This window comes from Triticum aestivum, chromosome 1D, assembly GCF_018294505.1.
Source record: "Triticum aestivum cultivar Chinese Spring chromosome 1D, IWGSC CS RefSeq v2.1, whole genome shotgun sequence".
Taxonomy (NCBI): domain Eukaryota; kingdom Viridiplantae; phylum Streptophyta; class Magnoliopsida; order Poales; family Poaceae; genus Triticum; species Triticum aestivum.
This window is the reverse complement of record NC_057796.1, coordinates 243,188,557-243,202,603: the sequence shown is the minus strand read 5'-3', so window position 1 is coordinate 243,202,603 and position 14,047 is coordinate 243,188,557. Positions and strand designations below refer to the sequence as shown.

Below are 14,047 nucleotides of genomic sequence, written 5' to 3'. Positions count from 1 at the left end.
GCGGCGTACGGCGCGGGCGACGGCGACACGTGGCGGCAGCGGACTCACGGGAATTTCGTCCGGCGCCGGGCGGACGTGTCCGGGGCGCGGAGGGACGAAGCTAGGGTTTGAACTGAGAATGGTATTTCGGGATGCCCACATATTTATAGGTAGAGGGAGCTAGGAGGCTTCAAATGAGGTGTGGTTTTCGCCCACACGATCGTGATCGAACGACCTAGAGCATGGAAGAGAGTTTGGTGGGTTTTGGGCTGGTTTTTGATGGGGGGGTTTGCTGGACACTTAAATGGACTTTGCGGATGTCCGGTTAACCGTTGGAGTACCAAACGACCTCCAAATGGAACGAAACTTGACCGGTACTCTCCGGGTGGTATAATAAGGCCACTTGACAAGCCTCGGTCCATTCCGAGAAAGTTTGACACCCGCACACGACAGAAAACAAGAGGGGTGCGCCGAAGGAGATAGGAGCGCCGGATTGCAAAACGGACAACGGGGAAAATGCTCGGATGCATGAGACGAACACGTATGCAAATGCAATGCGCATGATGACATGATATGAAATGCATGACATGAACAAAATGCAAAACGAAAAACAAAACCCGACCACGGAGGGAATATCATAACACATAGCCGAAAATGGCAAGAGTCGGAGTTACAAATATGGCAAGTTACATGCGGGGTGTTACATGTAATGTCCGTCCGTTTGACACTCTGCCTGTTCGCTGTGAGCATTATTAATTTAAAGCCGGACGCTCCTAGCGTCTTCGTTTTAAAAAAAGCCCGCAACTTTGCTCATCCGGCTCTGAGTTCTTATAGTGAGAGTATTTTCAGAGCTCTCACCCGGGTAACAGAAATAGCCTTTGTCTGGTTTTCCATTGGATCCAAAATGAAACTTATCAAGGGTATGCAATTCATGCTGTGCTCTGTATTTGATCTGAATAAAAATTTGGCGCCATTTCTTTTGTTAAAATAAATAAAGTAGCATCGCTAACATGCAAACCGATGAGGCATTTGGAATCCAAGAACAGTTGACAAACATATCAACAGTCGATGGTTGCAAATATTATTAGTAGCACGAGGCTGGCCTGACATCTGGTAAGGCCTTAACTAAAGCCCTCGTGGTTCAGGCCTTGGACTATTTTATCAAGCGCAGGAGCCACGAGTCACTCACACCGTAACTGTCTTTGTTCAGGTAAACAGCACAAACAAACAGACAAACAGTTACCGCGGTGCAGAGTTTTAACTGAATGTTGTTCCGGGTGAGTTAAGAGGTTAAACAGATCTGAGCAGATGCTTGAAATGGCCTTGCAAGACCCTGGTGTAGTGCTGATTCTTATCCACGGAAAAAATAAATCATTGTAGGATTTCAGGGTATCTGCGCTGAGCTATTTCTTGGATTCCAGGGAGCTCTGTGTTTGTCTATAGCTCGGCCTGCAGAAACACCAAGAGTGCATCAAGCCAAAACGGCACGATCAAAGAGACGACAAAGAGAGTGGGGAGCCATCTCGAATCATTCCCCACTACCAAAAGATTTCCCACTGCCCTTTCATTTTAGGAATCAACTTCTCCTCCTGGCTATATAAAGTGAAGCCTCACGCACTAGAGCTCCGGAAGCAAGCAGCAATGGCGCAGCAGATAGAGCACAGCCACCTCCTCGTCCGTGGGCTCAACCTCCACCTTGCTCAAGTAGGCAAAGGTGAGGGCTCGTTTCCCCCTTCTTTTCGCCATAGGCGTCGTGAGCTTCATGGAGCGACGGTTCTTTGTCATGTGTGTGATATGTGGTTCTGTTCATTGTGTTGCTTGCAGATGAGCTTGGGACGGTGGTGTTCTTGCACGGCTTCCCGGAGATATGGTACACGTGGCGCCACCAGATGCTGGCCGTGGCCGCCGCCGGGTACCGCGCCATCGCGCCCGACAGCCGCGGCTACGGGCTCTCCGACCAGCCGCCGGAGGACGTGGAGGCCACCTGGGAGGACCTCGTCGCCGACGTGCTCGCCATTCTCGACGCCCTCTCCATCCAGAAGGTACGTAGTCACGACATCCACTCCAGTGAACAGCTGAGAGACGCACGTAGCCCGCCATGCTCGCTCCGTGGCATGACATGACCATCTTGTGCTCGTCTAGGTGTTCCTGGTGGGCAAGGACTACGGCGCCATGCCGGCGTACGACTTCGCGCTGCGGCACCCGGACCGCACCCGCGGCGTCATGTGCATGGGCATCCCCTTCAGCCCGGGGCCCTTCAACTTCGACACCATGCCGGAGGGCTTCTACATCCTGCGGTGGCGCGAGCCCGACAGGGCGGAGGCCGACTTCGGCCGGCACGACGTCCGGCGCGTGGTGCGCACCATCTACATCCTCTTCTCCCGCAGCGACGTCCCGATCGCGGAGGAAGGGCAGGAGATCATGGACCTCGCCGACCTCTCCACGCCCCTGCCGCCGTGGTTCACCGAGGAGGACCTCGACGCCTACGCCGCGCTCTACGAGAAGTCCGGATTCCGCTACCCTCTCCAGATACCATACAGGTAGGTCAACTGAAGCTTCTTCGTGCCCCCAGCCATGGCCCATGGCCCGATTATATTACAACGAAGAAGAAACTGATTGACGAGCTTATCAACTGCTTCCATGATCGCAGGGCTCTGCACAGGATGACGAAGCACGTGGACCCCAAGTTCCAGGTCCCGGTGTTCATGGTGATGGGGGAGAAGGACTACTGCTTCAAGTTCCCTGGTTTCGAGACCGCCATGAGGAGCGGCGTCATGAAGACCTTCGCGCCGGACCTCAAGATCACCTACATCCCGGAGGGGTGCCACTTCGTGCAGGAGCAGTTCCCGGACCAGATCAACGACCTCCTCCTCGGCTTCCTCAAGGACCATCCCTGATCTATAATCCACCGACGAACGAGAGTGAGCTCGGGGTTCCCAATGAATAAAGCTTCCGCCACCATTGCTCTGCTTGAACCATGTCGCTCTGAATTTTCTTGGTCGTTAAAAATGGATAGTGTAATGTAATCATGTCCGTCTGGTTTTTCAGTTTTTGAATCCGGTAGCTCATCGGTTAAGAAATATTGTATTTCTACAACATACTCTTTTCATATTATTTTTTTTTGCGGATAACATAATCTTTTCATTAACTCAAAATGTTTCATCAAGTCAAAAAAAAAACTCAAAATGTTTCATCAAGTCAAAATGTAACATTATGGAGATACCAACCATAATTGGGTAGCACATAGCCTATGCATAATTAGGATGCATACGGACATCATGAATACGGTCAAAAATGATCACATTAGCACATACAAAAGCAATACAAGAAGCGAAACTAAGCCTAGTAAGGCAAAGGGGGTGGAAGGCTTATCTGAAGACTATCTCATCACCCATGTGGAGTACCTTGAGTACACTCCAAGACTATGTCTGTGGTATTTGGACGTTTGAAGGTTTTTCCAAACGCTCGAGCCCTCCCGAGAACCATGGAATCAAGGAGGGGGAAGTTGAATCTGTGTATTATGGTCAACTTCTCTCTCATCTGGTGAACCAGGTAGTTGGAGGTGGGTTTAGATGACAAGAGGCCCGGGCCAAGCTTTGTGATCTTACAACATCATCTTGGAAATCTAAATCACACTCGCCGCAAAAGAAAAAAAATCGAAAGTTCTTACCCATCGTGAAAGACATGCTTTGAAATAGCAGAGGTTTTCGTGACTTGTATAAACACCGACACATCGATGATGTGTGTGTGGTCATGGGTTTGACTCTGTTGCGATAATAGAATCGGGTAAACATGACTTTCCTATGCATGTTCTTATTCACTTCTTCGGTGGTTTCGATGTCACCTCACGTTGTTTATCTCCGCATGGCAGGTTCTGTGGGATCTATGGGCGTTGACCCACTGGCTAAATGCCAGGGACAATAGGCTCTGGTAGACGCGCCTGGGCTTGTGAGGACTCTTTTCTCAATCCATGCAAGGAAGTGTAAAGTTTTTCTTGAAATAGATACGGTTTCGCTCAACGACGGGGCTTGTTGCCTTTCATGAGCCAAAAGCGATGGTTATAATATTGCCCCAAATATGGCTCCCTCCATCATGTATTAACTGTTACTCAAATGAATGTATCTAGCACTAAAATATATCTACATACATATGTTTGAGTGATAATTAATATGAGACGGGAAAGTAGTTTTTGTGTAATTTACTAGTACTATATTTATTTCTTGAGTGAATTCCATATTTTACCCCCTAGATATGCATTTGTGACACTAATTACCCGTTTGAGTGGAAATTCGTCGAGAATACCCCTTTTAGAAGCTTTGGACCCTCGTTTTCTTATGCGGGTCCATTAGACAAGGGGTGAGGTGACGCCCGGGGTCCAAAAATATGTGGATGACAATGGCGAATGGAACAGATGTTCAAGAGAAGTCTCGACATGATCGTCAATAATGCCCTCCGATCTTTATGCATTTCTTTTGTGAATCATTGACGCAACATGAAGATCCTATCTAGTAACATATACAAGCAAAATGCAAAACCGGGACAAAACCGTGTTAAAATTCTCTAAAATTTGATATTTCGATAGAAGTTTCACTAAATAGAGTAATATGTGTCACAAATGTACAAGTACATGGTAAAAAATGGAATTCACTCTTATTTCTTTAATACTCCCCTCCGTTCATAAATACTACTCAAATGTCTTAATTTCATTTATAAATCAAGTGTATATAGACATGCTTTAGTATATTTGTTCACTTTGCTCACTCATTTCAGTCTCTATATAATCTATATTGAAATATTCAGAAACATCTTATATTTGTGAAGGGAGAAGCTGATAAAATAAGATTGTTTGCAGAGGAAAAAGCTTACGTTGGTGGGCAAGACGAGCCAACCGGCCGACCAGCACTATCCCGGTCGTCGATAAACTTTGTGGAGGCTATAGTAGTTGGTGGGCAGTACTAGAGACAAAACTGGTGCTCTCTCTTCTTCGGCAGCATCTCCGCCTCTCCGGACTACTGTCGTTGTTACCAACCAGCCGGCAATCTCCATCCACAAGCTCTAAAGAAAGAAACGGGCAATCAGAAAGCCTTCTCTTCCAAGAAGTGACGCGGGAGAGGGGCAGAGCGGCGCAAGCCATGGCCATGGCGGAGCAGCAGCAGCAGATCGAGCACAGCCACCTCGCCATCAGAGGCCTCAACCTCCACGTAGCCCAAGCAGGCACAGGTCAGCGCCCCCTCCCTCCCTCGACCACGCCCGCGGCAGGCCGGCCGATGTGAGTGGTGACCGTTGTTTGCTTGCAGGCGAGCTCGGGACGGTGCTGTTCCTGCACGGCTTCCCGGAGATATGGTACTCGTGGCGCCACCAGATGCTGGCCGTGGCCGCCGCCGGGTACCGCGCCATCGCGCCGGACTGGCGGGGGTATGGCCTCTCCGACCAGCCACCGGAGCCAGAGGCGGCGGTGTACCGCGACCTGGAAGAGGATCTCCTTGCCGTCCTGGATGCACTATCCGTTCCCAAGGTGCCCTCTAGCCCTCGATTGTGGGGAGAATCAATGTCCGCTTCAGGGGTCAGTTCTCGGTTGGGGAATAAGGGGGAATTCTTGGTTGGTGTTGGTCTCTTAAAATCAGCCTGGGGATTCCGGGGGCAGTTCGTATATAGAGTTACTAACATGGTAACAGACAGTGTGAGTTCTACTAGTTCAGGGTCCTGTGGGAGAAAAATTCAGATGTAACTAGATATTTGAAGCAGCTGAGATTGATTGCCTAAATATGTAAGAAAATTAATAAACTCATGGAGGCTTTGAACAGGAAATCATGCTAGAGTTGGTGTGCTTACAAACACATAACAATTCAATCATAGGATTCTTCTTCCTCCATCTTATGTGAGAGCTGGGTTGTTCACTTGTTGAGCGATCACTTGAGTCTATTACTGTACTACTATATTTCCAGAATTCATGTTGTACCTATGAAACCAGGTTTATTGTTCTTCTGAAACAAGTATTAACTTTTCATCAACACAATCAGAATTTATTCATACCGTGCTTCAAAGTACTCTCCCGCACTTTTAACAGGCAAATTTGTCACAGTACTGTTGTTTCATTTGTTCATCTGTAGTATCAAATTATTGATTGGTATCAGTCCCGTTGAGTTGATGTATTAGCTGACACTCAATGGGATATAGGCAGCACCGAGAGTCAAAAATGCCCTGACACTGATCATTATTTGAAAATAGGATAATTCCCTCACTAGAAACAGTGTTATTCTTCAATGTTCTCTTCTGATAACTTCCGTTTTACCTCACATCAGGCTTACCTTGTGGCAAAGGATTTCGGAGCCATGCCAGCTTATGATTTTGCTCTTCGTCACCCCAACCGCACATGCGGTGTTATGTGTTTGGGTATCCCTTTTCTTCACGGTGGCTCCTCCTTCACTGCCATGCCCGAAGGCTTCTATATACTGCGTTGGCGGGTTTTTACCCTAACCTGAAAGTCCCATGTCAAGCACATGACTAGAGAGTTCTTCTCATGATATCATACAAAAAGCTTGCGCTGTGCAGGAACCAGGAAGAGCAGAGGCAGACTTTGGCAGGTATGACGTCAAGCGAGTCGTGCGCACCATCTACATTCTCTTCTCTAGAAGCGAAATCCCGACAGCGAAGGAAGATCAAGAAATCATGGATCTCGCGGACCTGTCGACTCCCCTTCCAGAGTGGTTCACCGAGGAGGATCTTGCAGTCTACACGTCCCTCTATGAGAAATCAGGTTTCGTGTATCCACTGCAGATGCCATACAGGTAAACGCAGCGATTAGTAATTTCCATTCTCTTAAAGGTGCCTAGATTATGAGCGTGATTGGTTTGCTACCAATATTTGGCTAGCCAAATGTTGGTAACTTTATGTGAGATAGGCAAGACAACTAGGTAACCAACCAATTAGTAGCCAATATTTGGCACAATGCCAAACATTGGCATGCCAATTTTTGGCACCAAACCAATTGTGCTCTATGTGCCATTGTGGTGACTCAATAGGTTGTGGTATTAGGCTCATCAAGTATTGACAGATACTTATATGTGTGCTGCAACGCTTGACAGGTCTCTCCATAAGAGGCATCCAATCGAAGACCCAAAATTTGAAGTCCCGGTGTTCGTCGTCATGGGGGAGAAAGACTACGTGATCAAGTTCCCCGGGGTCGAGGCCGTCTTGAAAAATGGCACCATGGAGAAGTTTGCGCCAGATCTGAAGATCACTTACATCCCTGAAGGAAGCCATTTCGTTCAGGAGCAATTTCCGGACAAGGTCAATGAGCTCCTCCTTGGCTTCCTCAAGGACCATCCTGTGGCTTGACACACGGGGTCTAGTCTACTATGCTTGGCCTGCCCTCGGTCTCATAAGAACCCTACTCCGTGCACATTCCGCAGTGTTATGAACATATGATGCGTGCTTCCATTGAAGTGAAGGATATGCTAGTTTCATCAACAATCTTTAATAAATACGTATGTATGTTGGGTCCGTGTTGTATCTAATCCTTTAGAACGCCATAGTGTTCAGTCCTCCTGGGAACCGTGTATTTCGCCAAAAACCTATCTGAATTTCACTTGGAATTCCAAGGAATCGAATCGAAGATCGTCTCTAGCCTCGTATGCCCAAGAGGTGAATCATCCTGGCTATAACTCGTTTCACTGATCTTAGAGTCGCTACCCACGAGAAGTGCATTGCATATTTTTGACCCTTGTTATACGTATATGCAAACTTTCAAGTCCTGAAACTGTACCTATAGGTGACTCCAGGTAGGCTAGTACGGAATCCCATGCAAAACGAGGACTGGGAACAACACTAGTCAGCACACCAGCGGATCAACTGCTTAAGTGGCAGTTTACGTCATTCGTGCGAGTGCGAGCTCCATCAATAGGCAAGCCACCAGCATACAGACAATGAATGTTACATCATTCAGAGCAAGCTATAAGAGTACTAGAAGAAGAATACATTTTTTACCACAAGAGTCAGAGCAAATATAATGCGTCAGGTAACAAACAGATCACTTCATAAATGCATTTCAAACATTAAAATCTTGTAACATACCAGAATACAGAACACAAGCATGTGTTACATTAACTCTTTTAGAGTTACAAAACAAGCCGCTTTCGGCACATGACGACTCCTATCACCAAAAGCCAGCTGAACCCAGTTCCCAGAAATCTTGCAGTGCACATCTGAGATCACCAGCTGCTCGCTTCGTATAAATGAGTATCAACACCGCTTGCTTGGTATAAATGATTTTGGGGTCTACACCAGATATGCGTGATACAATCATCAGTCGGGGGCTTAGGGCATCATGAATAAACTACTCGGAGCATTTATCTGTTTGTTACCTGACGTCATCTATAACTCTTCAGCCCGATATTTGGATGACCTGCATAAGGGAAGCCGTATAAGGTAAGGCAAGATGGCAGCAAAACGCAAGGCAAACAATAGACTTGCAGGAAATACAACCAGCTGTTGAAAGTCGATATTGAGCTACATTTAGATTCTATAGAGTCTGATGGGCATATTATATAGAAATTCCCATCAACAAAAACACTAGGTTTGGCATATAGCAGTCCTTAAATCTGCTTCTGAGGCAGTACTGCAGTTAGAAACTGCAGATGTGTTGTCACATGTGAACCCATCCAGATCATGTTCCATCACAGCAACCAGAAAACATCCGTCCTTTTTAACCAAGGACCAGAAAAAGATATTTCATCTTGAGCAAGTTCAAGCAACAAATTAATGCCCATGCTCACTATTTTGATTTTTTGTTGGAGAAAACACGGGCTCACAAACTACAAGTGTTGTTGGGTGATTAATTATCAGTTCCACACAAATTCGTTGGGGGCAGATCTATGATTCAGTTTTACTGAATTAATCAGCTCCATGATCCAGCGACAGAGCCGCTGCAACCGCATGTAGTCACCAACTCACTGTCGCTGTCCCGTCTGCTGCTCAATCACTCGGCCAGCTCGCCTCCCAGCGGGAAGCAAGATCACAGTTAACCTCCTATATCAGATTTGATTTTTGTAGTAGGTCAAAATTCATACCTGGCAAATCGCCAACAGAAGTATTCCAGGATAATGTATATGTGAACAAATTATGTGCTTCTAAAGTTAATGTCATGTGCTCCCTCCGTTCCAAAATAGATGACCCAACTTTGTACTAACTTTAGTACAAAATTAGTACAAAGTTGGGTCATCTATTTTGGAACAGAGGGAGTAGTGATCTAGGGCAGGCACGATCCAAACAACTACTCCCTCTGTAAATCACTAGTGATCTAAAATGCTTATATTTGTTTACAGAGGTAGTACTAGTTTAGCCTCTGTAAATCACTAGTGATTTAAAATGCTTATATTTGTTTACAGAGGTAGTACTAGTTTAGTCTGCCTGACCAGGCGACGAAAATACGAAATTCCAGGCCCAGGCCAGGAAGAACATTTGCCCAGGCATGCAGCCCAGGGCAGCATCCAAACTAGCCCTAAGTATGCACTTTGCAGAATGACATGCCAATTCAGTACATTGATCAGCATTATTTCAAGTTACTGCAAGGATATATGTTGGAATCAGATTATTTCAAAGGAAACTTTAATTATTGGGTAATCCTGTGTATTCACTACCTACATACAATCCTTGTTGAGTTTCCTACAGATTCATGAGGGTTTCCGAGCGGTCACCATACAGGAACCAAAGCCAGTAGCAACAAAAATGCATCCCAACTATCAGCCTACAGCACTTGCATGATATATGATCAGTTTGACATATATTAGCCATTTATCCCCAATAACATGAACACCATACCACGGATATTAGAAGACTTAGTGAGGCATACATTCATATGTTGAAGCATTATATAGCAGTTACCATGCACACAGATCGAGTAATGTTCTCTTGCTTTTTCAGCAATCCATCAAAATTGCAAGGTTGTGCGTTATTTGCTCAGAAGTTGTCCTGGGGATGCAAGGATACGGGTGAACTGCATATAGAAGTGTACTATTTTTATGCAGAACTGTAATGTTCACAAACTATACTTAACTACACCGGATGATTAAAAATGCTAAATGTTTACCTAGACAACTTTATACTAATCTATACCATATTTTCATGGACCAGGACCAATCAAAACAAAGATAGAGGAATTGTTCATCCTCATACAACTAGAGCACAATCCTTTCACTGGGAAGTTTATGATGCACTGAGCTTCCCTATCCATACACTTTCGAAAGAAAAGAAAAAACAGATTATTGAACACTGAACAAAAAGACATTGTGAAACAAATTACTTCACCCTCGCTTCTTTCTCATTCAATTTTTGGTGTCCTATTGCATAACAATAATGCTATTTCGTTTGCATTGACTGAAGCTTGGCTGTGAGATGATATATCCCAGAAAGGACAAAAAGTGATGGCTGGACAAATGTTCTGTACCTATAGGACTGATATGGACTCTTTTGTACTACTCCCTCCGTCCGAAAAGGCTTGTCCCTCAAATAGATGTATCTAGCACCAAGTTAGTGCTAGATACATCCATTTGAGAAACAAGCTTGGGACAAGCTTTTTCGGACGGAGTGAGTACTAGATAAAATTATGCATTATGTATCATTTATTGGAATGCTAACTCTGAGTAAGAAGATTGCGATATGATAGTTGCCAGTACATCTATGACCAATATTTAGGATGAAAAAGAGTGCTACAGACAGATCATGGTAGCATGTGACTATGCGAGGCATACATCTTAAAACATACTACCCTCTAACTTTATACTGAAGTATAAAGTTAGTACAAAGTTAAGTCACTTATTTTGGGACGGAGGGAGTATCATCTTAACAGTTTAACTGTGCAACAAAGCACACTAACATCTTATGGGGTAATACAGCAGTACACCACGCATGAAGTAAACAACAGAAGAAAAAAAAGGATCCACCAAGCGGACAGCCAACAAAGAGACGCCACAAAGAAAACGGCACAACAAGGTGCGTTCTACTTCTAGTTAAGAGGTATGCATACTTGCAACTCAAACCTTATAAAGTGCTAAAAATATATTTCATCTCAAGTACAATTTATAGCTGAATAATAGTGAATAGACACACAATAAGAAGTAGCTACATTATGCATCAGATCCTTCAGAGCATGAGAATACATTGAGGCAAATTTATATTTATTTGAACAGAAAAATACCTTAACGAAACAGTAAGGACTAAGGTTCTGCAGCATTGGGATTTTCTTCTGCACCAAGAGCCAGAACGACTTTCCTCAGGATGGCATCAACTGGCTGATGTGAGTTCTCAACAGCCTTGCTTATAGCTTGCCATCTCTCGCCATGTTTTGGTTCAGCTGCAATGCATCGTTTCAGAACATCCCTTTGTGTGTCCGCATTTCCGTGCTGGAGTTCAAATTTGTAGTACAATGCCCAAAAATCCCCAATGTCAGGAGCAAGAGTAACAGCTCTGTTCAACCAACTCCTTGCTTTATCAACCTTCCTGTCATGCCAGAAAAGTTTGGCGACAGCTGCAATGACATGTGGATCATGATCACATCGCTTTATAGCATCTGAGCTCTTTGATTTGCGTTGGGGACGTGGCACCATCTCAATAGCTGCAGCCCACAAAATGCCACTTGTTGGACACTCTTGTAATGCCTTGGCTAGTAGAGAATCAGCTTCCTTTTTGTTCCCGTGCCTCAATTCAGCTCGAATTGCTGCAAGCCATAGTTCAGGTGTAGCTGGATTCTTTTTCCTTGCCATGGTGAGGAAAGCGCGCGACTTACTCAAGCCGTTTATCCTCTCCTCTAGACTAGCTAGCGAGAGCCAAAGATGGATGCAACCAGGGCAGTGTTTGAGTCCATTCTCATAAACCTCCTTTGCCTTCCCTACATGGCCAATCCGGTCTTCCATCTGTCCAAGCATTAACCACAATTTGAAAAATGAGGGGAATAACTTCAGACCTTCCTCCAACAGCCTCCTTTCCTCATTCACATTTCCTAATTCCCTCTCAACAATTGCCGATTTCATCCAAACCCTCTCGGTGCCTCCTCTTTCCCTGGCCTTGGTCAAAAGCATTCTTGCTCTCTCCGGTTCATTGTTCTCGAACTCTAACTTGAATGCAGCTAACCAGATCTCCTCTGAAATAGGGATAGCAGCATAAGCTTCCTGAAGGATGGCCCGAGCTGCAGGGACATCACCAGCCAGCCATTTCTCCTTTGCACCCATAAGCCATAACACTTCAGCTTTTGGATTGTACGTGACAGCCTTTCTGAGAATGGCTTCAAGAGATTCTCTTGTCCCATGGCTCTTCTCAAGCTGCGCCGCTTTAAGCCATATACTCTTTTTGGCAACAAACACACTAAGAGCATGTGCATAGATGGCCCGAGCTGTCTCAATTGAACCACGTTTCTTGCATTCCTCAGCATCAGCAACCCATGTTCGCTTCCGGTCCTCATCATCAACCCCAACTCCAATAGTGCTCTTGACAATAGCCTGGCAAGTAAGCACAGATCCAGCACGCTCTGCAGCTTCGGCTTCCTTTAGCCACGCCTCCCTATCAATATCTAACCCTTCTCTCTGCAAAGATCTTATACCTCTCTCAATCACCTTGCTTACGGATTGGGTGTTCCCATTAGCCTCCTCCAGCTTTGCAGCTGTAATCCATATGGCAGGTTCCTTGTTGAGCTTCTCCCTGGCCTTGTTAAGTACCTTCTTTGCCTGGTCATATGTCTCGAGCCTTGCTAGGGCAAGCCACAGCTCAACATGAAGTGGGCAGCACTCCACAGCCCTGTGAAGCAACATCCGTGCATCCTCCTCGTTCGCCAGCTCCACAACAGCCTTCCACAGCCTAACTGAATCAGGAATGTGCTCCAATCCCTTCCTTAAAACCCTGCTCTTGTTCAAATCACTAGTCTCTAGTTTTGCAGCCTGCAGCCACAGCTTCACAGAGTTGGGAATTGCCTTCACACCCCTGGCAATTACTGCCTTTGACTCGTCTGGGCTAGCCAACCGGCATGCCTCGAACCAAACATCCTCGTTCTTGGGGCACTCCTCACAGCCCCTCTGAATGAGCTGCCGAGCAGACTGGAGCTTGCCAGCAACCTCTTCAAGCCTAGCAGCAGCAATCCAACCTGGAGGATGCTTTGGGTTTGTCTGCGTCACAGACCTGAGCAGCAGTCTTGCCTTCTTAATGTCAGAGATCTCAGCGTCGCTAGTAATTTTCATGCTTTTCAAGTCTGTAAGGTATCCCTTTGGATCAACAACAGTAAGCCCAGAAACTGAATCCGATAACCTGTCCAACTTCAGCGAAAGCACGGTACCACGACCCTCACCCACTGCAGTCAGGTCGGTAACCGGAGTTTGCGCCCACGGTGTCTCGGTGCCACCGGCCGCACGGCTCTTGGGGTCCAGCGCTGTGACATGCTCCTGCTCCTGCCGGGCCTTCTCAAGCAGAGTGTCCGGCACCGGGACAAAGCTCTCGAAACGCTTCTTCTTGTTGCGAGCCGAGTAGTCCCCAATTTCAGGTATGCTTTCCCACTCCTGCACTGACACATCTGCCAGTTTCCTCTTGAGATCAGCAAACTGCTCGGTGATCTTGGGGTTGGACGCACGGTACTTCTCAATCTCCTGCTTGAGGCGCGCCTCGCGCCGATCCTTGCGGCGCAGGTCCATCCTCTGGTCGATGCTCTCCCAGACGGCATCAGCCTCGCGGTCATCATCGTCGTAGTCGGCGTTGGAGAAGAGGCCGGCGTCGTTGCCCTCGAACTCGTCGAACTTCTGGTTCTCGTCGTATCCCTTCTCCTCGTCGCCGCCTTCATCACCGCCTTCGTCCTCGCCGGGGGGCTTCCCGCGGCCGCGCCCGACAGCGGGGGGAGCAGCCGCGGCGGCGGAGCGATCTGGGAGGTCCGGAGCAGCGCGGGCCGGCCCGATATCGGAACGGGTGGTGAAGCCGGTGGCGCCACGGCCGAGACCCGCGACGTAGTTGGGGGGCGGCTTGGAGTTGAGGAAGTCGTAGCGCACGGGGCGAGCGGGCGCCGCCGCCGGGGGAGGGGGCGGCGGCGGGGTCGGTG

General features: G+C 46.9%; 3 protein-coding genes across 5 annotated transcripts; 2 read left to right on the top strand and 1 right to left on the bottom strand.

The window, feature by feature from the left end:
• Positions 1–1,435: 1,435 nt before the first annotated feature.
• Positions 1,436–3,110, top strand: LOC123167947 (bifunctional epoxide hydrolase 2). The gene is made up of 4 exons (XM_044585807.1): positions 1,436–1,693; positions 1,804–2,021; positions 2,122–2,519; positions 2,630–3,110. Exons 1-4 carry the CDS (start codon positions 1,621–1,623, stop codon positions 2,874–2,876), a joined length of 936 nt encoding a protein of 311 aa, XP_044441742.1. The 5' UTR covers positions 1,436–1,620; the 3' UTR covers positions 2,877–3,110.
• A 1,805-nt stretch (positions 3,111–4,915) lies between these two features.
• Positions 4,916–7,482, top strand: LOC123181241 (AB hydrolase superfamily protein YfhM). 2 transcript variants are annotated; one of them, XM_044593500.1, is made up of 5 exons: positions 4,916–5,199; positions 5,277–5,542; positions 6,282–6,443; positions 6,532–6,767; positions 7,065–7,482. In XM_044593500.1, exons 1-5 carry the CDS (start codon positions 5,112–5,114, stop codon positions 7,315–7,317), a joined length of 1,005 nt encoding a protein of 334 aa, XP_044449435.1. In that variant the 5' UTR covers positions 4,916–5,111; the 3' UTR covers positions 7,318–7,482. The 2 variants fall into 2 exon arrangements, with proteins under 2 accessions (XP_044449435.1, XP_044449436.1); XM_044593501.1 differs by having other exon boundaries at positions 4,917–5,199; positions 5,277–5,494.
• Positions 7,483–7,985: 503 nt separating this feature from the next.
• LOC123181239 (protein STABILIZED1) lies at positions 7,986–14,045 on the bottom strand (the record flags this gene model as incomplete). 2 transcript variants are annotated; one of them, XR_006491599.1, is given in 3 exon segments in its annotated part: positions 7,986–8,256; positions 8,343–8,383; positions 11,174–14,045. XR_006491599.1 is itself a non-coding variant. In XM_044593499.1 (2 exon segments), a coding segment is annotated over 1 exon segment (2,853 nt), but the record flags the coding sequence as incomplete, so codon positions are not given.
• Between the last annotated feature and the right edge of the window lie 2 nt (positions 14,046–14,047).

Excerpts from the sequence above, each read along its gene's own strand:
- LOC123167947 (XM_044585807.1), top strand. The coding sequence starts at position 1,621 with ATGGCGCAGCAGATAGAGCACAGCCACCTCCTCGTCCGTGGGCTCAAC. Across the intron at positions 1,694-1,803 it reads CCTTGCTCAAGTAGGCAAAG|ATGAGCTTGGGACGGTGGTG; the intron begins GTGAGGGCTCGT and ends TGTTGCTTGCAG. Across the intron at positions 2,520-2,629 it reads CCTCTCCAGATACCATACAG|GGCTCTGCACAGGATGACGA; the intron begins GTAGGTCAACTG and ends CCATGATCGCAG.
- LOC123181241 (XM_044593500.1), top strand. The coding sequence starts at position 5,112 with ATGGCCATGGCGGAGCAGCAGCAGCAGATCGAGCACAGCCACCTCGCC. Across the intron at positions 5,200-5,276 it reads CGTAGCCCAAGCAGGCACAG|GCGAGCTCGGGACGGTGCTG; the intron begins GTCAGCGCCCCC and ends GTTTGCTTGCAG. Across the intron at positions 6,768-7,064 it reads CCACTGCAGATGCCATACAG|GTCTCTCCATAAGAGGCATC; the intron begins GTAAACGCAGCG and ends AACGCTTGACAG.